This window comes from Nesoenas mayeri (assembly GCF_963082525.1).
Source record: "Nesoenas mayeri genome assembly, chromosome: 1".
Classification (NCBI taxonomy): Eukaryota; Metazoa; Chordata; class Aves; order Columbiformes; family Columbidae; genus Nesoenas; species Nesoenas mayeri.
Window position 1 is genome coordinate 5,040,975 of NC_137541.1, and position 25,343 is coordinate 5,066,317.

At 44.6% G+C, this 25,343-nt stretch overlaps 1 protein-coding gene across 1 annotated transcript in view; it reads right to left on the reverse strand.

The window, feature by feature from the left end:
• Positions 1-25,343, reverse strand: part of SFMBT2 (Scm like with four mbt domains 2) — a gene marked incomplete at both ends in the record, with an annotated part of 108,631 nt that overhangs the window by 15,093 nt on the left and 68,195 nt on the right. Inside the window, 6 exons of the mRNA XM_080349915.1 lie at positions 7,448-7,587; positions 8,743-8,813; positions 9,390-9,432; positions 10,691-10,804; positions 18,470-18,596; positions 22,033-22,115. Of these exons, the coding sequence (XP_080206041.1) occupies positions 7,448-7,587; positions 8,743-8,813; positions 9,390-9,432; positions 10,691-10,804; positions 18,470-18,596; positions 22,033-22,115 (578 nt within the window). The remainder of the gene's footprint in view (positions 1-7,447; positions 7,588-8,742; positions 8,814-9,389; positions 9,433-10,690; positions 10,805-18,469; positions 18,597-22,032; positions 22,116-25,343) is intronic.

Genomic DNA, 25,343 nt, shown 5'->3' on the forward strand with positions numbered 1-25,343 from the left:
ATAGTACCATGCAAAATGGCAGTGGTTTGAGTTGACTGTCTAGGTTATTTATTAGAAGCAAACTTTCATTTATCATTGGGCCCTTGGAAACATTACTTGAGCCGCTTTTAAGAAAGTGCAATTAGAGACACCTAAAGCAATGCCCAATAACAGCACCAGTGTTTTATGAAGCTCTGAGCACCTGTACATCTCAAGTACTCTATGAGGAAGGGTAGGAGCATATTCCCTTTCTCACACAAGGGGAAACTACAACACAGATTCACCCACAGCTCTTCATCTGGTTCCCATCTCATCACATAACCCACTATACTGATTTCTAAGAGACATGGATTCCCAAGAGAAAAAAATAAAGCTCTGAGTGAGCCCATCCAGTTGTTCATCCACATGCTTTCTTGCCTGCTACTCAACATATAAAATGATGGGGCAATGGGCTCTGACACAAGACACTACGATGGACATGAGGAAGAAATTTTTTAACATGAGGGTGGTGAAACACTGGCCCAGGTTGGCCAGAGAGATGGTGGATGAACCATCCCTGCAGACATCCCAGGCCAGGCTGGACGGGGTTCTGAGCAACCTGAGCTGGTGAAGAGGTCCCTGCTCATGGCAGGGGTGGCACTGGATGAGCTTTGAAGGCCCCTTCCATCCCAAGCCATTCTATCATTCTATGACACGGAGATATGATGCAGGGAAGCCAAAGATGAGTTTTCAAAAAAGCATCACATGCCAGGATAGCTCCCATGCTCATTCACAACCCATCAGACGTGCTCTCCTCCCGAACAGCACATCCAGGGAGTCATCTAATGCCTACATGGGAGCTTGTTGGGAAAGTTCTCCTTCAGAATCCTTCTCCACCCAGGAGCAGAAAGCAAGCATCTCTTACTGACCAATTCCCACAAACAAGGCTGCCCTGCTCCGTTTTCAGGTTGATGGTGTTTGTAAGAGTTGTCAGAACAGTTAGGAAATGAGCAAGAAAATAAAAGCTGACCCTGCAAACAACAGTGTGGCCCTGCCTGGGCATTATCCCAGACACCTAATCAACCCCAGCCTTGCAAAGACACCCACACCAGGACTTTTGTCAAAGCTGGCTTGTCATCAGCAGGATTCTGTAAACTTCTAAACTCATTTTACAAAAGAGTGTTTTGTAAGAGCAATAATTTCCCTTTAAAGGAATAAAAAAAAGTGTTGTTTTTATATTTTTTAAAAAAAAAAACAACACACCAAACTTCTGGTTTTTACTCTTCTTGTATCTCAAAAAGTCACTGAGTTTGGCATTCTACCCTGCAGCAGGAGTCCATCATCATGCTAACAGTGTTATCTTCTAACAACATTATCACTTCATATTACACACTATTAAACACTAGGGAGAAAAAAGAACACTTAGATTCTTGTGGAGAAAATAACCATGATTAAAGCAAAACAGTGAAGAAAACAGCTTCCAGCTTTCTCTGGAGAGGGAAAGTCACTTCACCCACAACAGACTGGTCAAATCTTGATCTGATTCACTCAATTCCCTTTGGCTGGAGTGTGACCAGTCTGAGATTTTGGTAGCTGTATTTTTAGCCCTCCCCATCAGGAACAGCCAGCGATGCCTTGGAGCAGAGAGATGGATTAGACAACATCAGCATTTGATGCTACGCATCTATGAAGATTTGCTTTGACACAGTTGAACTTTGGATTTTCAGGGTCAAGTAGGCTGGAGTCACATCAGTGAGAATGAAACGTGAGAATGATCACACAGCACCACCACAAGCCTCTACCCAACCTTATAGCACCTGGCATCTTAGCTGTAAAGATTTCCATGCCATAGATTTTCAAGTGCACAAGGGCCCTTTTCTGAGCATGTCATAAAATCGTAGAATCATCAAGGTTGGAAAAGACCATTAAAATCATCAAGTCCAACTGTAGATGCCTTGGAACTGGATCTTCCAGAGGCCAATAACAGGTTTAGATGTGCCTGATGCCATCAGGCAGTTCAGCACCTTTCTTCCCATCATAGGTTTTTGGTACTCACACATTTCCCATCTCTCCACCACTATTAATTAATGGTCCCAACGCTGGATGAAGTTTTCTCAGGAGATATCACTGATGAACTGCAGTTTAAAATACCATTACACTTCTCCTGATGTTCAAGATCAGCATCCTTGTGAGGAGAAACTAAATATCCCCCCTCTTTCTGAGATGTGAGCCCACATCTTTTACTTATCAGGATAGATCCTGACTCCCAGGACAGCCTCAGGTAGGAAAATAAGAAGTTATTTTATTTTCCTTTGAATAATGACGTGCCTGTAGGACAGAGAGGGAAGGAAAAAAAGAATTCTTTGGGATTTCTTCATTAGAAGGTCAAGCACCCAGAACTGAGCTTTTGCCATAGTCAAGGCTGTAGGACTGTTGACATGTTTACAATAGTCCATGACATTTCAAAAATATCAATAGCCAGTTCCTAAATTGAAGGAACCATTAGAGATGAAGTCCAGAGAGCAGTCTTAAAGAGGATGTTATTTAATCCTCTTTCAGAAATGCAATTTATTTTCCAGACTATAGAAGGTTTCTGCCATTCCAACATCGTACCTGATCACTGAAGATAACGCTATCAGCCTGGCTCAATCATACACCTAAGGCTCAGCACAAGCTACTTAATTTTCTTAGCACCATGATTTAATTATGCAAATTTCTCCTAGGAAGTCATAATGTGCTTCAAAATAAACCAGTTGCAAAGTGCAATAGCCTTCCTTCACAAACGCTGGCTGATTTCTCCTGTTTGCTTCAGCTGGACAGTCACATTACTATTAAGTCCATTTACTTTTTAAATAGAGAATGAACAAAGTGTCTTAAAAATAGTAAGAACAGTAAGCAATGAGGCTAATTAATCCTTACAGTATATTCCCCTAAAATATGGTGGCTTATAGATCATCTGAAGTCTTAAAAACGTCTCATTTTGGCTAAACAGCGTTGCCGTGGTAAGTTGTTGGCATGAGTGGAAGAACCGTTAAGACTTTTTATTTTTACATTCTGACCCAAGAACTGAATCTAAAGTTGACAATGTGTTTATTTTAATTTAACTTAGATTTAGCATTTATTCTGTATTTTAGCTACTACACAGTCACCATTTCTCAGCCCAGCTGCACTTGTTGGATGGCAATAGTTGATGTCTTCACTGTATTTGGCTCTAAGTTTCAACTTATTTTCCAAACAAGCATCTCAGGAATGAGATAAGCTTTGCAGCTATTAACAGGAATTACCACCTCATTTGCCTCTTGGGATGAAAGAAACCACAATAAACCACCGGTCTCAGCAGAGACTTGCGCTGGCACCAGGAATAATGAACAGCCAAGCTTAAAAAAATAAGTTTGGCGCTAGATAATACAAGAGGTACCTGTCGCTCACCTAAGGCGCTTACAGATGCAAGGATACATGAACACAAAGGGAATTTAAATCAGTATTTTTGAACATACTACCAAGTAAGTTCAACTGCTATCAAGATTTTCCAGGGAAATGTTGCTCACAGGCTGCCATTCTGGAAGGTACCTTAGCAGCTTCCTTCTGCTGAGCTCACAACCTCTGGACCCAACACTAGGACAAAGGAACTGGGCAGAAATCAGGGAGATGCACTAACAACACAGAACTCGGTAGAAACGCCTGTTCTTTTGGAAAAGAGGTGCTGCACAAAAGCAAACCTATCTGTTCTGCTTTTGTCCCAACATCCCAGGTGACAACAGCCCAGACTATTCAAACGGAAGGTGTTCCTACTCCACACTACAAGGGTATCTCCCAACCTTGTGTAATCCAGAGCTAGGTAGCACTGACCCACAGCTATCTCACTACCAGCATGCAGGCGAGTAGCACCAGGGTGTCTGGAGCTGGATTCACAATGAACCTTCAAAAAAAAAGAGGCTGAGGGGAGACCTTCTCACTCTCTACAACTACCTGGAAGGAGGCTGGAGCATGGGGGGTGTTGGTCTCTTCTCCCAAGTAGCAAGCGCTAGGACCAGAGGAAATGGCCTCAAGTTGCACCGGGGAGGTTCAGACTGGATATTAGGAACAATTTATTCACGGACAGGGTTGTCAGGCATTGGAACAGGCTGCCCAGGGCAGTGGTGGAGTCACCATCCCTGGAGGGGTTTAAAAAACACACAGATGAGGTTCTTAGGACATGGTTTAGTGCCAGCGTTGGATTAATGGTTGGACTCAATCTTGAGGGACTCCTCCAAACAAAATGATTCTGTGATTCACTGCACCAGTGACTGAGCTAAGGAAGGAGAAGACCTTGTGGGAAATGAGGGCTGAGGAGCATCATGAACTCCAGTTGTGCCACATTTTTTGTTACATCCCTCATGACTGTGTGTGAAGGAAGGCAGAGGATGGGAAGCTATAATACTCCCTCAGCACCCAGGCAGGACCAAGGTCTCCCACCACCTGGTGCTAGTGGGCAGAAGACATCTGCTCTTTTCTTGCTTTAGTGCTAACCCAGGAGAAGGAATGGGATAGGAGGACTAAGCTGTCCAGCTGTTTTTAGTCTGGAGTTTCCATCAGTGCCAAAGAGAGCAGCATCTCCACCATGGAGACTGCTGCCCACTGTGAACTTGCTGGAGACCAGCACAGGTTTTTACTAGACCATCTCTAAAGGCAGTGAGTTGTGGCTGGAGACCAGGGTGATTTAAACAGCTCTCGCCAGACCACTACTGACTCTGCTCTTCCTTCATAGCTGTTGTTTTGAGTTGTCTTCCCCACCCTCCCCTGTGTGTTACTTAAGTAAAGCACATGTATAATTTATCTATTCCAAACTAGTTATGCTGATGCATAATTTACAATGGCCTGAACTTTTGCTATGTAGTGGAAGAGAGATAATTATAACGTATTTGCAGTCTTGGGGCCACATTGTCAGCGGATGTAAAGCAAGACAAAAGCATCAAGCTCAGCACTGAGGTTGGGTTTAGAAGGTTGCGGACCCTTGTGAACTCGTCAACTGTGCAATGCCTTGTGGCTGTGGTCTTGGGCTGGAGGAAACCTCTCCTGTGCTGCTCTCACTGCTCAGCTCTGCAGCCCTTTTTGGTGCTCTGGCAGCTGCTACAGATCTTTATAAGGTTCAACAAGGCCAAGCACAAGGTCCTGCACCTGGGTTGGGGCAACCCCTGGTATCGAGGCAGGCTGGGAGATGAAGGGATTGAGAAGAGCCCTGTGGAGAATGACTTAGACGTGCTGGTGGATGGAAGATTGGACACAACCCCGCCATGTGCACTTGCAGCCCAGAAGCCAATGGTGTCCTGGGCTGCATCACAAGGAACATGGGCAGCAGGTCAGGGAGGTGATTCTGCCCCTCTGCTCCGTTCTGGTGAGACCCCACCTGCAGTGCTGGTCCAGCTCTGGGGTCCTCAGCACAGGACACACTTGGACCTGCTGGAGAGGGGCAGAGGAGCCACAGGAATGATCCGAGGCTGGAACAGCTCTGCTGGGAGGACAGGCTGAGAGAGCTGGGGTGTTCAGCTGGAGAAGAGAAAGCTCTAGGGAGACCGTATTGTGGCCTTTCTGGACTTAAAAGGGGCCGATAAGAAAGATGGGAACAGACTTTTTAGCAGGGCCTGTTGTGATAGGATGAGGGGTGATGTTTTTAAACTAAAAGAGGACAGGTTCAGGCTGGACATGAGGAATAAATTTTTTTACACTGTGGGTAGTGAGAGCCTGGCCCAGGTTGGCCAGAGAGGTGGTGGATGAACCATCCCTGGAGACATCCCAGGCCAAGCTGGACGGGGCTCTGAGCAACCCGATCTGGGTGAAGATGTCCCTGCTCATGGCAGGGGTGGCACTGGATGAGCTTTGAAGGTCCCTTCCAACCCAAACCATTCTGTGGTATCAATGCAGGAGGGTCATCTTTGCCACTTCTTCCCTATTCCATGTGCTGGGTACCCCTATCCTCCACATTGTCCATGTTTCTTTGAGCTGCTAACACCTCCCTCATCTCATCAGCAGTTGACATGAACCAGGTATATCACCCAGGTGTACCCGTGAAAAGGCACAGCAAAAGAAAACAGGCTTTCTGTAGGAAACTCAGGCTGTTTTCCACAGTTGGTAATTGGTCCCACTGTTAGGAATCTAGAGAAGCTGAGGTCAGTCTATGCAGCAAAGTCGTAAGATACTACGGGAGGACCTGGCAGAAGCTTTTCACTGCTTATGTTTTCAAAATCTAAATTCCATGAGGAAAAGAGGAAGAAACATTAGCATAAGTATTGCCTGTGCCTGCCTCATGTTTCCCCCATGTTGCTTTTTCATTGCCTGTTTTTCAAGTGGCAGCAGATTGTTAACGCTCCCCATCAGCAAGACACTATGGACTTGCTTTCAAATCTAGCAGCTGTAAACTCCTGCTCTGCCACCAGTTTATCCTCCTTTCTGCTGCGGGCTACTTTTGACTTGCTCCTTTGAGACTCAAGTGTCCCATCTTCATAGGCAGCTGGATTATTGTGCTCTCTTCATGTGCTACTGTGGATAAAGCAGTGCATATAGGTGATGTGGAGGTGAATGGGGACACAGAAGTCACTCTGCAGCACAGTACAGATGTGCTTTCAAAAGTGGTGGGTGATGTGGGAGGAATCTCACCTTTTCAGTGTTTAGGTTAAGGGCTGGGATTCATCTCGTTTCAGACAACTGCAGTCATCCTGAGCTGAGCACTGAGGGTCTTGCAAACACATCTGATAAATGGAGACCTAGAAGTTCCCATGCTTTTCCCCCAAGGGCAGAAGGAGCCCTTCCTTCACATCAAGCACTCTTTGAGAACAGGAGCTGAGGAGAGACTTTCTCACCCTGTACAACTGCCTGAAAGGAGGTTGTAGCACGGAGGGTGTTGGTCTCTTCTCCCAAGTAGCAAGTGATAGGACATGGCCTCAGGTTGCACCAGGGGAGGTTCAGATTGGGTATCAGGAAAAATTTCTTCAGGGAAAGGGTTGTCAGGTATTGGAACAGGCTGCCCAGGGCTGTCACCATCCCTGAAGGGTTTTAAAAGGCGTTTAGATGAGGTTCTTAGGGACATGGTTTAGTGCTAGAGTTAGGTTATGGTTGGACTCGGTGATCCCAAAGGTCTCTTCCAACTGAAATGATTCTGTGATTCTAAATCTGCTGGCGCAACAGCAGCATGGATGCGAAGGAACAGGTTGATGTCAACAATCACAGAGGTCCTCTTTGGGGATGACTCTGGTCAGAACATTAATACTGTTGCACTCAGTTAGATGAAACTTGCTCCCAACCACAAACTCCCCACATTTCAAAAATGTCACCTCTCCCGTCAAAACCCACAAAGCATATACCAACCCTCTCTTCCCAGCTTGAAGTTTTGAGTTATGGAAACCACTACATAGCTCCAGGACAATTTTAGGTGCCTTTTTTTCAAAGTCTGGACCTGGCAACCCATGATCCATGCTTTCTCCTGAAATTCCCCCAAAAGATAGCTGATCCATACCTCTTTGAGGACCAGCACACACTTGCCAGGCCCGACAGACTGAGGTAGCTCTGCTATTCTGCCTTTGTTTAAATATGGACCTGAGAAGCAGCGGTGGTTGATGTAGAGCTGGGGGCAGCAGTATCTCCCATTGATGGTGCCTGCAAGGAGAAAGTAGCATTGACATGCATGTAGCACTTCTGTACAATAAATTAAGAGCCCTTTTTCTTCCTCCTAGATGTGGGAAGGAGGGAAGAAGAGTAAATGAGGCACAAAGAAGTCTCTCCTGGGACAGGAGGTACAGAAGCCTCTGCTACTCAAATCCATCCAACACGGGAAAAGTGATTGCTTTTAATAGTAACTAATTTGTCTGCAGACCCTCCCAAAAGGAGAATCTGGAATGGATTTCATTCGTAACATGGCCCAAAGCTCTTCCATAGCTTGCACTGGAGGCAAATGGGAAAGACTAAGTTGCAACTTGCCAGACAGGGAATGTATTGGCTGCCTCTCACAAATACGGAATCGGCTCAGGGTGAAAATTCAGGTGGAGGGCTCAACAAACCCCTCTTCATCTACTGTCCAACCCAGTAAGCACTGAGGTGCTGTTGCCCAGACCCAACGTGGAACTACAGAGCAGTTTTCTTTGTCTGGGGTAATTACCCTGGGCTCTTTTATAGCCCAGGAAGCAAAATGGGTACTTCTAAATGCAGTTCATGTGCTATCCAAGTGGTTATCCACTTTTTGGTTATCATACCCAAAAAGAGCCTGTTTCTCCCCATTTGATTGTAACAGAGCTCTGGGATGTTGGCTCAGATGGCAACACGTGCTTCGCAGTTTGCGAAATAAAGTGAGTTAAATCCTGCCCCTCCTGCAGAGTCTATACAATTAACCGGATGAATATTGCATTCTCAGAGCTAAAGGGGAGAAAAAAATTACTTTAGCAGAAGTAGCAGCCATGACACACAGTCCTGATGCTAACATAGGGACCCATTAAGTCCTGGTGCAAGCAATTTCACTGATGCCAATTAAAAAGTCACATCGATCTCCACCAGAGTTTCATTAGCCCAGTCCTAACATCATTAGCTGGAATGGGCAAGCTGCAGGGGAACTCTGATAACCCCAGCAAGATACGATGCTCACACATGGAGGACCAGACCCTCACATGCTGTCCATCAGAAACTCTTCGCGATGTTGGTGAGTCCACACCGCCTTACATCCCCTGAGGATGTGGTCACATCTCCCCACCCATATGACATGCTCATTCCCTTTTTGGGGTCATCCCAAATAAGGATCCTGCTGGTGCCGAGCAACCTCACCTGTTGTGTCGGGCTGAGGAATCGGGCAGAGGTCATGAGGTATTTTCTCAACAGGCACTGTGGATGGTAACCTGTTAAACAGCAATTTGGTGTATTTAATAGCGTCAGACAAGGCAAAGGTGCAGAACCAGCCTTCAGAATGGACCAAGAGATGCACCAAGACCTGCTCAGAGTGAGGAACAGGGATGCCTCAAATGCAACCCCATTTCCACACAGTTTATCATAGCCCAAGGCCAGCATATTGCCGAAGAATGAGCCAGGTCCAGCCCTCCTCCAAAAATACACTCTGGTCTGTGAGCTTTAGCCCTTCAGGCTGCAAATATTCACCCTTAAATCCCTTAAATTCTAGTTTCTAGAAACTGCAAGGGCTAGATCAGGAAATGCCCTCCTGGTGCATGTCCGTCTTCCATAAGCATCCCTTACTGGCCATCAGACACTGGCTATACAGTCGCAGCTAGTAAAATATTTCTATTTCAAAGACTTTTAAGCATGCTTACAAATATTTTCAATTTAAAATAATCCCCTTGCCAACTCTCCTGTGGTACCTGGGTAGTAGTTAGCAAAGTCACTCAGTTGCTGTTTATTATCTCCCCTGGAAGGCCCGATGCATCACTGTAAAAATATCACCTTAAAACCAAAAAACTTACTGCTTTTCTGGTTGCACAACTGCAATTCTTCTCTTCCTTCGCACTGCAAAAATGAAGCAAGGAAGAAAATAACCAGTTTTGTATTCTTCCATCCTAAACAGTATACCCATAATGCATAAAAAGCTATATAAATGCGCCGACTATAAAATGACTTCTAACACAATGAAATGGTACTTAATTACTATCACCATCTTTTCTTGGTATTTTTTAAGTAAGTCACTACATCATTAAAACCTACTTTAAAGATGTAATAATACACTTAATCTTTCCTCTGGAATGCTAATACCATGTTTTATGGGAACAGTATAAAAAAATTAAAATAAAAACACAAATATTTTTCCATACAGAAACACATATGGATAAAATTACATTTTACAAGCATGATTACCTCCAGCATAATTTATCCCTAGCTATAAATTGCCATAAAGCTGCATAATGTTGCCATAGCAGTATTCTCCCAAATCAGGCCCCGGCTGCCTGATTTTTAACTTAAGCATATTTAACTCTTCAAAAGGGTTGGCACATTTTAAAATTTGCCTTTCAAATGTTAATTAATATAAACAGAGAGGCTAATTTTCGTCTGGTGGCTTAAGATCAGGGCTGGATAGTTTCTGTGAGGAACGGAACACCACCCAGCCACTGAGCACTCATGAGCTGCCTTCAAATGCAAATGGAAAGGGAAGAACTTGGTCTTAATATGCACTGGAGGCAGGACAAAACACCACAGGCTTAATTGTTCTGGGAGAGATTTAAATTAAACACCAGGGAAACCTCTGAGCAGTGAAATAACGGGATAGATACACTGGGAAGGGGCAGAAGCTCCATCACAGGAGGCCAGCAAATATTTCTCTGTTTAGATGGAGCAGATCCTCTTTATGTCCACTCCACCCTATATTTTATGTTTCTTTTTTTCTAATTTGAGGTCCTGTGTCCTTAATTCACTCAACTGGCCAGGTGAACTTGGCTCAGCACAACAAAACCTGGTTTTGGTCTGACAACCCCACCACAAGCCCACAAGCCACACTGCAATCCCAAACCACATTAACAGCCTTTCCTAGTGCAAACAATCCCATTTTTAGAGGGACTGATCCCTCAGACAAGTACAAATTGCATAATACCAGTGCTGCAGAGTCTGGTCACTAACTAGATTTATTACTATTTATTACAGTACACTTACAGCCTGGTTACTAGTCTGCTAGTTAGGTTGGTGGTTTCAAGAATTGGATTATAGCTATAAGACAAACTCTCTGATAAATCTGTAGATGTAATATCTACGCTGCTTGAGGTTTCCATGTACTTACAAACAGCTTTGTGTGGTGGAGTCAGGTTATAAGCATTCGCTTCACACCAGCCAACAGGGAAAATGTCCATAGACTCTACATCAACTATGTACTCTGGAGAGGGCATCTGTAAACCTATAAATACAAATTTATCATGTAATTTAGACATGGGAATACTGAGCTCAGAGCCATTCAAGCATTCATCATGAACCAAGGGAAGCAGATGATGGAACACATGAAAATAAATCTGCTTCCCTGCATCAAAATCAGGCATCACTTCATCTTCCATTTTTCAGACAGCGATGATAAGGCTGTCCGATTTACAGTGCGATTCCAGAGAAAATCCTCATTAAGAGCACTCTAAGGGTGCGCAGTGAAGCAGTGAAAAGTCAGAATGGTTAAACATGCATGAATCTCCCCACCAAGATGGTCTGATTGACTCTCAGGTTTTTCTGCATAAGCAATTTAGCAGAACTTTTTGGGTGGTTGCTCTTAATGGTAACAGGGTGTATATGGGATTCAACAGGATGGTACCTAATGTGACAGACCTTGAAACGTTTTTGTGTAGTTGTGCCCTTTGAGTCACTGTTTTCAAGGGCGAGCAATGGCCACCCTTCTGTCTAAAGGTGCCATGAATTCTTCTGCACATGAAACACGAGCTGATCACCCACCGAGGGAGCAACAATATAACCCCAGCTGAGACAGATGCACTAATATCTCTGGCATAATACTGACTCCAAAATTCCACTGAAAACCTTTGCTTCAAGCAATTATCTTCCAGTTTGGTTATTATCCTTTAGAAGACACTCTCCTGTCTTGGTTTACGTGGCTCGCACTCAAAGGCCATTGCAGCAAATGGAAATATTCCCACGGGCTTTGAGGTCATTTGAAAACAACTTTGGGTGCCGAGTCAAGATCCTGTTTAGTTACTCCAGTTCTGTGCCTGGCCAGCAAGTTCACCCCCCTCTGTCATTTCCACCCTAGGACCTATAGCTCCAGCACCAGCATGAGATAATCTAATAAAAGAGACCAAACGATCAGCAGCTTCCCCTGCAGTGTCCTCGCCTTTGCGTCTGTTACAGCATCTTTGCCTCCTGCTTAATGCAGCAGTGTTTGCTGCACACAGCTACACGACTATGGGGAACTTCCCACTAATGAATGTTCATCAAGGGCTTACGGTGTAATTGAAACAGTAATTGAACTCTGCGATGCGAATGGTACCCAGGCTGAGATGCAGTGTTTGGATCCGTCTCGTCTCTAGTAATAAACTTGCTGCACTCTGAGTGTGCGTGGTTGTAGGAAAACCCAAACCAAGCAGGAAAATAGGTGCTGGTGCTTGTGTGGCTGCAGGAAATAACTTGAAAAAATGAAATAATCATAGAATCATAGAATGCTAGGGATTGGAAGTGACCTCGAAAGCTCATCCAGTCCAATCCCCCTGCTGGAGCAGGAACACTCAGATGAGGTTACACAGAAACGTGTACAGGCGGGTTTGAATGTCTGCAGAGTAGGAGACTGCACAACCCCCCTGGGCAGCCTGGGCCAGGCTCTGCCACCCTCACCATGAAGAAGTTTCTTCTCAAGTTTAAGTGGAACCTCTTATGTTCCAGCTTAAACCCATTATCCCTTGTCCTATCATTGTTTGTCACCGAGAAGAGCCTGGCTCCATCCTCATGACACTCACCCTTTGTATATTTATAAATATTAATAAGGTCACCCCTCAGTCTCCTCTTCTCCAAACTAAAGAGACCCAGCTCCCTCAGCCTTTCCTCACACGGGAGATGCTCCACTTCCTTCAGCATCTTTGCTGCCCTGCGCTGGACTCTCTCCAGCAGTTCCCTGTCCTGCTGGAACTGAGGGGCCACAACTGGACACAAGATTCCAGGTGTGGTCTCCCCAGGGCAGAGTAGAGAGGAAGGAGAACCTCTCTGACCTACTGACCACCCCGCTTCTAACCCACCCCAGGTACCATTGGCCTTCCTGGCCACAAGGGCACAGTGCTGGCTCATGGTCATCCTGCTGTCCCCAGGACCCCCAGGTCCCGCTCCCCTACACCACTCTCTAGTGGATAATTCCCCAACTTATACTGGAACCTGGGGTTGTTAATAATGGTGTCTGCACAGATTCATGGATGTCTTCATGGTATTCCTCTGAGTCTTGCGTTGTGTTCACACATTGTTCACTGAAGATAGTCTCTGTTTCACTGGGAGGTGGGGAAGGGATGAAGGCACATGATACAGGACACAACCTGCCCATATGAGCAGCGGAGCATCAATGCAAAGTCTCAGCCCCTGGTATTCCCTGCAAAACCATTTCCCTCCACGAGGAAGCATCAAGAGGTCACTCTCTCAATTTGAACCTGATGAAAGCTGCACTCACCAGTGGGCATAATGTTTTCAGCTAACACCACAAATCCAGCCAAGGAGCTGATGTGAGAACTGCTGAAGTCAGTGAAGACGTGCATGAAGTGAGTAAGACATGGAGCAAGCCCTAAACAGAGCAAGACATCAACACAGTCCTTACCAAAATTTCACCAAACGTGACAAAATCCACTATTATCATCACTGTAACTGTTCTATGGTGTCATTCCGACCCAATAAACAGATGAAATGTACTTTCCTGCTTGCAAACAACAATTCATGTGACAGGAAAATTTTGGTTTTAAATTTACAGCTGTAGCCACCCAAATGAGGAAGGAAGCACCATGATGTCTGTTCTCCTGCAACATCACTGCTCCTCTTGAACAATATACAGCTACTCTGTCCTCCTTGGTAATGCTTCTTCCTTCTGGCAATCGACAGCCCTGCCTTCCACTTCCAATATCTTACTGATTCGTTTGGCCTCACTCATATAAGCAGAAAACAGCTCGTTTGAGACTCATTAGTTTCATTTTATGCTGACATTCTCCCAGACTAAGAAATGTCTGTAAGACTTGAGATGTCAAATGGAAAAGAAGAGAATGGAGAGACTGGAAATAGGGTGAGGAAAACACCTATCTCCTGCTACAAATCCTGGGCAGAACAACTCTGGAAAACTCTCAAAGGGAAAATTATGGAAGACCTCCTTGGAGAAGTGATTAGCAAGAGGGTTTTCCTCAAATTCCTAAGCTGTGCAAAGACTGAACATTATTACTTGTATAAATCCATACCAGGAACGCTTCGGCTTTAAAATCTAAAATGAACCAGTAAAAATTAACAATGCAGATGATGAGTAATAAAGAAGCAGGAAGTGATGGGATGAGCACAGCCTTGGATCAGCTCTGCGCTTCTCTTCCACCACGGGGGAACTATACTGCTGCTCATTAAATGCTCGCCCTGAAGTTTACAGACTTCTGCTACTGTACAAAGCGTGATTTATTAAGCAATGTTCCCTCACATCTAACTCGACGCTGCTTAACTACTGCGTCCTGGTTTATGGCCACAGCTTGGGCTGTCAAACAGCGAAAATGGGAGGGTGACAATGAAAGCTTCAGACGTGCCCATGATGGATGGTGGGACCCGAGGTCTTCAGCAATGGGCTCCCATGGTAGCTGGGGAGCCTTGGTGCTACCAGAATATAAATAACCAGTTAGAAACAATAGTGTATTAATGGACTAAAAAAAAAATGCCATAGTTCAAGCCACATCTATTTTACAACTCTGCAAGCAGAGTGGGTTTTTTTAATGCTTAGTTTTAGTGTAACACTGTGCATACTGTGGTCATGTATTTCAACAGCAGCGAAGACTTCGTTTTATTTTTGCAGTCTTTTGCATCCTTTCCTTTTACTACAGATCATTTTGTTTGAGATATAAAACAGGCGTAAATCATCTATATATCAGAATTCAAAAGACAAGGAGATGCACACAGGGGTTTTTTAATGACAAGTTGTAAGAAACATTCTTTAAGTAATTAAAAGACAGGGAGAAAGAGATGAGGGAGGGAAGCAAGGTGTGTGGCACTCTCCCTGCCCTCTATCCAGGCTCTTGGAGGACTAGTTGATTTAAAAACCCAAGAAACAGCACTTCCTATTCACTGTAATGGGTAAAAGTTTATTGAACACCAAGGATTCCCAAACTCCATAAAATGTGCATATGAAAGTGAAGGCACTTCGCCATTTAAGAAGGGGAGCTGCCAAAACAGGTCGGATTCCTTGACCAGATGGGTATAAATTTGGTAAGAGCCTTAGTAACAACTCAATTTCAAACAAGTGTTGATTCCAGCTCTTTACCAAAATAATTGCCTTCTGTCCAGACCAGGCTGCAGATGAGGTTTTGCTGCCTTGAGTCACAAGTCAACCAGTTATCTTAGACAACAAAAAAACCCAAAGCTTGCTACTGCACGTAGCTCTACTAAAAACAAAGATGCAATGTCATACCTGCCCTGTACACTGGACATAAACAGAATCACAGAGTGGCTGGGGTTGGAAAGGACCTCTGGAGATCATCCAGTCCAACCCACCTGCTAATGCAGGATCACCAGAGCAGATCACACAGGAATGTGTCCAGGTGGGTTTGAATGTCTCCAGAGAAGGAGACTCCACAGCCTCTCTGGGCAGCCTGGGCCAGGCTCTGGCACCTCAAAGGAAAGAAGTTTCTCCTCATATTCAGATGGAACCTCCTGTGCTTCACTCTGTACCCGTTGCCCCTCATCCTGTCACTGGGCACCACTGAACAGAGTCTGGTCCATACTCTTTACACCCACCCAGGTGATATTTATAAACATTGATGAGATCCCCTCTCTCAGCTTCTCTTCTCCAGCTAACAGTCCCATCTCTCTCAGTCTCTCCTCATCAGAAAGATGCTCCAGACCCCTCATCATCTCCGTAGCCACTGCTGGACTCTCTCCAGTAACTCCTTGTTCTTCTTAAACTGGAGAGCCCAGAACTGGACACAGTACTCCAGATGGGGCCTCACCCAGAGGTGACAAACTGCGTGGGGTGACAGCTATACGTCAGGGATGGAGACGATGACAGCCCAGCTCTCCTACATCTCCCACCTCTGCTGCATTCGGGCACACACCTGCAGCTCTGCTCTCCCCACATCCCATCCAACCCAAACCACCAGGCTTCATAGCGAAGACACAAGAAGCACAAATGATCTGCCCTGTCAAGCTTTAGGTCAGGAGGAATCTCTCTTCAGGCAGCAATTGAGTTATAAACCCCCAAGAATGGAATTTATCGCAAAAGCATCGGGAAAGCTTTGTTTACCATAGAATAGAGCTAAACACTGCAGAACATCTGCTTCTGTTGTATTTTAGAGCAAGCTGCTAGCACAGATGAGGTACTCTGGGCTACCTGACGAGGTGTTTACTAAATTTCAGGGCTTTGATTAGAGACCTTTCCTGTTGTACAAATGGCACTGCACACTGTCAGCTGCTGAAATACTTCTTAGGTTATTACAATCAATGCAGTATGACGCTGAAGGTGATGTGCCGGCTGATGATGAAGCCATACAGTTAGTATCCATCTGGCTTTCACCATCTCCCAGCAATAAAACACTGAGACCTGAGTACTTTGCAGAGAAAGGATCTGCATCTTTTGTGCAGATCAAACTTGAACCTTCATCTCACACGGGATTTCTTCAAGAACCTCTTGTCAAGACCCCTGTTCCTCTGTCCTTTCCTGAAATCCTATGCTAGACTATGGTTTGTACTCCCATTAAACCTTTCCTAGCTGTTTTACCCTGGAAAGGTCAAAATAAACTTCATAAAGCTCTGAGAACTAGGGTTCAAACTGCTTTTGCAGAAACAATCTTGACAGCAGACCAGACTTAATGCAGTTCAGCAGAATTACTCATGAGCCAGCATACTGACCCCATGGGCCAGCAGAGAAGACATGGGTGACTCCTTTCCTCCCTCCCCCTGCTACAGAGCTCCCATGGAGCAAGCAGGTGTCACTGACTTCAGCAAAGGGAAGACTTGCTCTGTTCCCTTTTGATTCTGCTCTCTGCAGGGCAACTCTGTAAGCTGGAGCTCAGCACAAGCTTCATTTCTCCCCAACCTTTCCTCGTCTTAGGAGTCTGGAGTACCAAAAACATACACTACTCCCTGAGCTGCAGAAGGTGTTGATCTCTTCTCCCAAGGAGCAAATGACAGGACAAGAGGAAATGGCCTCAAGTTGCACCAGGGGAAGTTTAGATTGGATATTAGGAAAAAATTCTTCCCAGAAAGGGCTGTCAGGCATTTGAACAGGCTGCCCAGGGCAGTGATGGAGTCACCATCCCTGAAGGGGTTTAAAAAGCACATAGACAAGGTTCTTAGGGACATAGTTTAGTGCTAGGGTTAGGTTATGGTTGGTCTTGATGATCCTGAGGGTGTCTTCCAACTGAAATGATTCTATGATTCTATAATATGACTGCACCTTGCTTTCCTTCCAGGTCACCAAGATATCATGCCATTGTATTATTGTAATATGTCTTGGGGTTGTACGTAGCAAGTATTTGAGATATTGCTCTTTCATTGGCCCAGTATCTCAAGGATGCCTTGAAATATCTAGTGGCATAAGCAGAGCCGCACAGTATCAACCGCAAGTGATCGCAAGCAAAGGGGTGGAGGTGTTTTAACATCACACCTCCCTGAACCATCACGGTAACTTGGGCAAATGCATTTTGTTTTGCAAATGGCAGGGTTCCAGCAAGATGACTTTTGTCTGTATCAGGGCTAGCAACACGTCTGCCTTGGCATTCATCAAGAGGCAGAAACACAGATTTTACAGAGACTGGGGATGAGCAGGACTACAAGCCACCAGAAGTGTCTTTGATGTTTTCATGATTCTTCAGAAGAAAGCAAAGAAGTGTATTACATTTGCAGCTGATGCTGACTCAATTACTATTGATTTCAGAGGGAAAGTGGAGCTCTTATATCCCTTATAGATGAAGCCAGTAGCTTCAAAAAATAGTATGTTACCTTGATGGGTAAAAATTAACCTATTTTGCGACAACGATGGATTCTACAACAAGTTTATGGTTTATCACAGTGTCCATCAAAACACTTACCTGTGTGTGGCTTTCTGCTCTCTGTGGCTTTAAAAATAACACTGGCTTTAAAGCCATAATAAGAAGAATCTCTCTGTTGTTCTAAATTACACTTACTTAAGAAGTCTCTGCCCAGTTGAATTGAGAAAGAAAGTCCCAAGAGCAAAACCACTTAAAAATGAGCTCATCTACACCTCCTTTCAGGAAAGGTGGAAATGGAAGTTTTGCTATGGTATCATGTTCTGCTAGTTTTACAGCACTCTCCTAAATACCGCTGGTACCGTGGTGATGTTCTCCATGGGGTGATGGCTTTCTAAACTCTCTGTAATAGAGCTGCCTGCAAGAGCTCTCTTAGATCAGCAAAGGAAATTATACAATCAAAGGAGGGAGAGATGTGAGCATGTGATGGTCATGGTGAGGAAGAGCATATATTGCAGAAGTTTCATGGACCTAGGTCAAAGAAGGAGTGAAAGAATGAGGGAGGGAAGGAGGATGTTTGTAGGGGGACAGGAGATCCCATGAGAGCATGTTGGGAACCACAGTGGAAGTCTCAGCTGCACAAGTGAGGCAAACGTACATTCCCAGATGGAGATCTATCATGATGGCAAGGAGGAGGTTTCTGTCATCAATGGAGACCACGCTGATAGAATCCACATGGATGGGAGGGTGGAAGCTCTTGTGGCTCCCTGAGGCAGAGAGCAGGGTAAGATAATTCTTTAATAACATACTATTGGTTGATGTGTGTAAAATGGAAAGGCTGGAGAAAGCAGTTATGTGGAGAGGATGAAGGATAAAATTCAGAGAGTGTCTGAGTGAACCACACAAACACAAGCAGACTTTATACCACGTACCTTCAAGGCGAAGCCACATTAACCGTCCTTTAACTGAGGTGACAGAAGCAACACATATCTCTGCAGGGTTCCTGGGGTTCACCGCCTCCAGCTTCATGTTCTTAGTAAAGCCACGGCTGAAGGATGTCTGAAAGAGTCAAGAGCCAACACTGAAATATGGCACTGCAGCACTGCAGACTTTAACTGGGCTGTCCACTGGGAAGCATAAATTCAACATGGTTTGCTTTTCACTGGAAGTGCAGAATACACTGAAGAACATAAAGGCGTCCAGATTCAAAAGGGAGCTGCCCTTGTCACCCATATGAAAAAACAATGATGACAACAAATCAGGAAGGAATGTATTTCATGGTTTACTCTAACCCCTAACTCTCAGAGACTGAGAGACTCAGAGGTTACTCTACACCAGCTCCACGTATATCTGAATGCTTGCTAGTGATGCATTTGCTGTTCACCATTGCTGATGGGAAATTACACAGAGGGTTCCCAGATCTGCTGTGCTTGAGCACCTCCCACCTTCCTAGGAGAAACCTTGTAAAGTAAATAACCCATCTTGCCTGAGACCAGAGAAACTCCTTCAGACATTTAGTTGCCCAGGCTAACTGAGGATGGAGAAATCTGAGTAACTTATTCAAGTATGTTTTTCTTCAAGGAGTATTTTAAACTCCATGTACAAAGTCCTTCTCTGTTGACTTCAGGTACATAAGTTCATCAGTTGTAGGTGGGTGCAGATGGAGCCAGTTGTGTTCACTGCCACAGCAGTAACTCTGAACACTTAAATACAACCTAAATACAACTTACATGCACTTAAACCAAAGAAACAGGTCTTTCACAGGTTATTTGAGGCTCCCACTGCCCCCTCACTCTTCTCCAGTGAAGGCAAAGCCAGGTCTGATGTTAGAGCAATGCTCCCCAAACAAGTGGTCATCACCCCAACTACAAAACATGGAACTAAAATGTGCAGTCATGAGCTTGTAAGAATGCAGCATCCCCCATTGTACTAAGAGTTTGGGTGTCCTAAGAGAAGCTGACCAGCTCCTCCTGCACCTGCCAGAGCCAGGGTGGCTGAGCCATAACGTAACAAACCAGAGCTCCTGTTTGCAGCCACTGCAGGTGATCCCAAGTGCGGAGCGATCCCCAAACCCTACAACCCTCTCCAAAACCTTCCCCACCAGCCTCAAGCTACTCTTCATCCACTTTCATCCCTACCTTCTGTCCCTTCCAGTGTCCCCTCTCCTTTCACTTCTGCTCAGTCCCTTCCCAACATCTCCACCACCAGAAAACACACTAATGCAATACCTGTGGCCATGCCATGGCTTCTTTTCCTTGCATCTTCGTCCCCTTTGTCCCACCTATTCTGCAACACACTAGCTCTGAACACTTGCATCTCTCTTTTTGCACACAGTAGCACAAAAAGGCTCCCCCTTGCAGCTGAGATTTTGGCTAACAATAATTAGGATGGGTAATAATTGTCACCGACTCAAAATGACATCAACATCTCATCTAGCAACCCCATGTGAACAACTGGAAGCCAGATTCAAATTAAGTCCTTCTGCTATTTGTAGCACCTCTGGTCATAGGCACTTCACCTTCACCAATCACTGGGAGCTCTTTGTGAGACTAAAACTTATGGATTTGGTCTTTTTTTCATCAAGGGGCCTCCCAAGAATGTGCTGCTAGTCTCAAACATTGCTTGGACTGCCACAAGCCTTGCTCAGCACATGGATCAGCTTCACCCTGTAAAAGCTGCCTCTGGCCAGGACTGCAGAAAAGCAGGGTGAGTTTGTTAAAATGCCTTTTATGTTGCCTAACAAGGAAATGTCATTTATCATCACACCGGCTCCTTTCATTGCAATTCGGTGCTGGAGGCTAATTTACACAGAATCAATGGCAAAATAGTTAGCTGGGAGTTTATTTTACTAAGCATTTGGTCATGTCGATCCATTTCATAAATGCCTCTCCTTGTTAAATATCTCCCCTTGGGGAAACAGTTACAGCATATCCACTTCTAGCACCTCGTCTGGCTGCACTAGATGGAAGATGTGTTTGCAAAACACCTTCTATCAAAGAGCCGCTCACAGCCATGAAATAAATGGACCGACCTGCCAGGGAGGTTGTGCAAGAGACAACAGTGAGATTACATCTCTCTGCAGAGAACTGTGTCATTGAGTGAAAGAATAACAGACACTTGTTCATCTGATAAATGTTTCCCTAAAAAGAAAAGGGGGGGGGGGGAAGTGCTTAGACCTGATTTAATCTTTGGAGGATATTACGCAGAGACTCTTGTCAAAGCTGCCAGTGTTGAGAGCATAGATCCATTACTTGACAAAATGAGAAGAAATATAAAGAAGAGGGAGGGGTGGTTGCAGAAGAGATGCAGCAGTTGTCTTACTCTGTTGGTGTGATGTAGCATTGCCCAGCTTCCCTCAGTACTTTCAGAAATCTTCACTTAAAGCCCCTTGAGGCAGAGGGTTTTGCGTAGGACAACACAATAAATGGGGCAAAGAAATCTCAACTCTGATTGGATTCCCAGGTCAAACTCTGTTCATGACACCAGCCTTCTGAATTCATCAACAAGAAGTGTTCACATTCATCAGTTCACCGTCAAAGGTCTGTTCCAAGCCAGGCTGCCCTTGGGCCACCATAGATGAGGAAGATCATGTGAAAACACAGCTGGTGTCTTCTGAGACAGTCTCAGTTCTGCTTTTCATAAACATCTTCTGAGTACAGGCAAAAGCTACGTAACTCCCAGATGAACCTGCCCATCCACTGTTCACAACACAGCTTTATTTTGCAAACCCTTCTTCACTCATTTTAGGTACTACCGCATTTTCAGTTATTGATGGGATCTCAACTTCCATCAGTTGATGGGAGCGTGAAGAGCACTACATTATTGTAAAAGACAGAGGCTACATCTGCCTTTCACCAAGTGACAAACACTTGTGGGATCAAGCCATGCCAGACTGCCATTGCCATAAAAAAGCCTGCAAAAGACTATTTCCAAAGCTCTTAATGGCCTACAGTGTAATGATGTGCTGCTCACTCACATCACTCTTGACATACCAAGGAGAACATGAACCATCCCCAAGACCAGAGTATCCATGCACATTAATCACTCTTCTCACACTCTGAGCTCAACAGTTGCAATCTTAGCTTTTTAAACACATTTGGTTTGGTTAAACATATCCCTTCAGAAATAAGAGAAAACACCCAACATGTGAAAAGGGCCAGATGATATCATGCAATTTTCTTTACCCAGTGTTTGTTTTTATTTAATAGGACTTGAATTATTTGTAAAAGTCAGTTGAGATCCTTCTTGCGCTAAGTGCTGTACAAAATCAGGGAGGAGATGAGAAGCAGAAAATCTAAATGAATCAGATAAAGAGCAATACAGTATTTTTTCTCTTTTAGGGATGGAGACCTGAAACATTTCTCCAGCTTCCTTCCTATGAGACACTAATAGTGGTCCAGGGGAACCTCCCAAAGCCTTGCTGCAGCTTTTCTGTGCAAGTGACCGTGTTTCATGTGATCAACAGGAGCGACACAAACGCAAAAAGAGAACTTACATTTCTAAAGCACAGGTGAGGCGCCGCCTCCGCTCCACACTGCTTCTGGTAGTCTGCCCAGTCGAAGTCCTGGCCAGAGTAACCTGCGGGGTGACAAAACAGAACGTGTCATCACCCTCTGCTTCACACCAGAGAGAGAGCATGGAATGGGCCCCAAGGAGACAACTGTGTGTTCCAGCATCCCATCCCACCTCAGTGACCGCTGCACGATTAGTTCTCTGGACACCTGTTTATACACCATGAGAGCCAGCGCTTCTCCAGCCCCCACTCACACACCTTCTGTATTTTGCTTTGAAAACCCTGCATCTTCATTAAAAAGTAATAAAACATATTTATTTTCCTTATTTTCTCTTTCCTGTGAGCATCTCCCAGAATTTAATAAACCCCTAACTACCTAATTTTCCAGATGAGACTAATCATAGACTTCTTTCTCTTTCCTTTAGCTATCTAAAAGATGAGGTGATGGAGCTGGACATCAAGGGTCCCTCAGCAGTGGACAAGCACAGTCAGAAGCTTGTGTTTGCAAAACACCTTCTATCAAAGAGCCGCTCATAGCCATGAAATAAATGGACCAACCTGCCAGGGAGGTTGTGCAAGAGACAACAGTGTCCACCTTCTCCCTCAAAGCACGAGATAAATTCTACTGTCTCTTCATTGATAGGGGTGTACCCTACATGACTGACTTCCCAGCAGCTCAGTGTACGAGGGCTGAAACCCATCACACTAAGCATGTCATCCAAGGTTATATGGAAATTAAGAGCAGAGCAGGAAAATAACCCAGATTTCCCAGCTCCCGGGCTAATGTCTCAGTAGCTAGATGATCCCTTCAGCCTCTACTTCTATGAAAGAAAATGAAGCAACATTGATTTATGTGGGCATCTTTCAAACAGACCCATCACAGAGAGACAAAACAGAAATATGCTCATCGATTCTTCTTACCTGGCTATTTAGGCAATAAAATCTGGGGACAGAAAGATGGTGGGTTTTTTTTCTTTTGGTTTTGTTTTGGGTTTTTTTGTCTGTCTCAGCCTGTTTTTAGGTGCTTGAAACCAGTGAGTGCTAATAGCATCCAGAGCCCTGTGATGATACTGTTGACACTGTAATAACATTATTGAAGAACTCTCACTGGAAAGTTTCGGGAGTCACCTAACAGCCAAATTCTCCCCTCCATCTCCTTGCCTGGCGTCTCGGCTTGCCCTCATTTCACAGAACATCCCTCACTGCCTTTTTCATTGAGAGGCAAAAAGGAACACTCGAGATCAGATGGGAATGAATCATTTATGACAATGAAAATAGTGAAATTCTTTTGTAGGCAAGAAGGGACTGGAATACTGAGTGGAGTCACCTGTCAGTCACACAGATCCAAAAAAGGAGGTAAAAAATTCAAAAATAAAAATCCCAGGTACACTGCTAAGGTGCAAGTATCTGGGATAAGATGAACTTCTGCTTCTAATGATTGCACACATACAAATAAATTGAGATAAAGCAGAGAGGGTCCTAAAAGGTTCCTGTCTCTGTGGGGCATCAAAGTGCACAATAATTCAGAAGCTAGAAATAAACATGCACAGGCAGGTAAAAAAGGGCAGTTACTTATAATGTACATTTTTCATACCAAAAAAATATCCTTGCACTGTTTTTTAACAAGTTTTTGCAACAGTATTTTCTTTCTTGCTGCTTCTCCATCTCCTTTTTGCTCTCCAGTTGTTTGCCAGATATTTTTCAGCTCCATAAAATGAAATGGAAAACAGGAGAAGTGCACATCACGTCAGAAGGGGCTTCATCTGATCGCATACAGATTTTTGCAGTGGAGACGTCTCCTTGGATTCAGCATAGAAACGGGGAGATCTAGAGGCCACCTGTCTGCCCATGTGTCTGTCCTTCTGCACAAGGAGCAGAATTGCCATATGAAAGTCCCTCTCACTCTCCATTGACTCCAGAAGCTGCTAAAGTGATGGTCTGAGGTGGGGACAGCCACAACATAGTTGTCTACATTAAATGACCTGTGGTCCACCCCAGTTGCCAGGGCACGGTGCCCTCAGGGACCCAAAAATCCTCCTACACCCTGCACACTCTCGTATCTACAATTTAAACTCCTTACGGGCAGGTTTTGAATCTTAATCGCAAGCTACACAAAGTCTTGGCAGAGTGGATGGAAAAGGCACGTTGACAAGGTTTAAGTGAGGCATAAAAACTTGACTGAGTTGTCACCACAACTGTTGGCTTGTCCCTACACCATTGAAATCACTGGGAAACCTTCTGCTGATGACCTCAGCAGGACCGAAACCCAGGAGGGCAGTCAGAATTGGCTACAACTCGCTTCAGCAGCCCAATGAGGATGACTCCAAGAGGACCATACTCAAGAACTGACTTCAAGTAAGCCTGGACCTGTATATGGCCTTTCCATGGAGCACCATGGTATAAACCAAATGCCATTAACATAGGGCATTCACATACTATGATCCTTTCAGGCTCAGCCCAAGTGACAACACTCAAAGCTTTGCTTGAGTGATCCACCAAATATGTAAAAACTCATTGTGTTTTCTATCTTGACTCTCAGCATAGAGAAGCCCAGCAGTTCAATCAGAAGCAAATATAAAAATAAAAATGTACTGCAAGTTTTGCAAGTGTCATTTTCCTAGCAAGCCTTACAACTAGGAGCGATACCGATATGTTTTTCTCCCCTCTTAATAGCTGATAAAAAGGAACAACGGTTGTCACTCTAAAGGGAAGCGGTCTACAAATCCAGCTTTAATAAATATAAACAGCACTTGTTCAATATTTATACAGCAGCAGTAAATGGGTATTCATTTTTGGCACTGTACAGGAAAACACTGCTCTCTATTTCTAGTAGCAAATGTTTGCACCTCCTGTTCGTGACTCATCTACTGTGTGTTTGGCTTCAACAAAGGCCTGATAGGCAAAAAGGCAAGAGAATGGATACTGGAGAAATAAAGGACTCTGAACCCAAATACCCCAACCTGGCATATTGTTCCAGTGTAATAAAATCGGTTCATTTTAAATTCAGAGAACCTTCTTGTCAACAACAAACTAACCAAAAAAGCCAACAAAGAAATACAATACAGCAAATAAGATTATTTTTTTTTTCACAAAAAGGACTTCTTGTTCTTTTGCTCCACTTCTTGCCTTTCAACAGCGAGAGCCATTTGGGCAACACTAACTATTGCCAACATGTTATCTGTTAAGGATAATGTTGGTTGTGAATGCATGAGCACTGGGGGAGGAGGAGGGTGGTCAATTCTGGTGTAAGATGGGGCAATTTTGGACACCCCAGAGCAGGTTAGAGCTGTCCT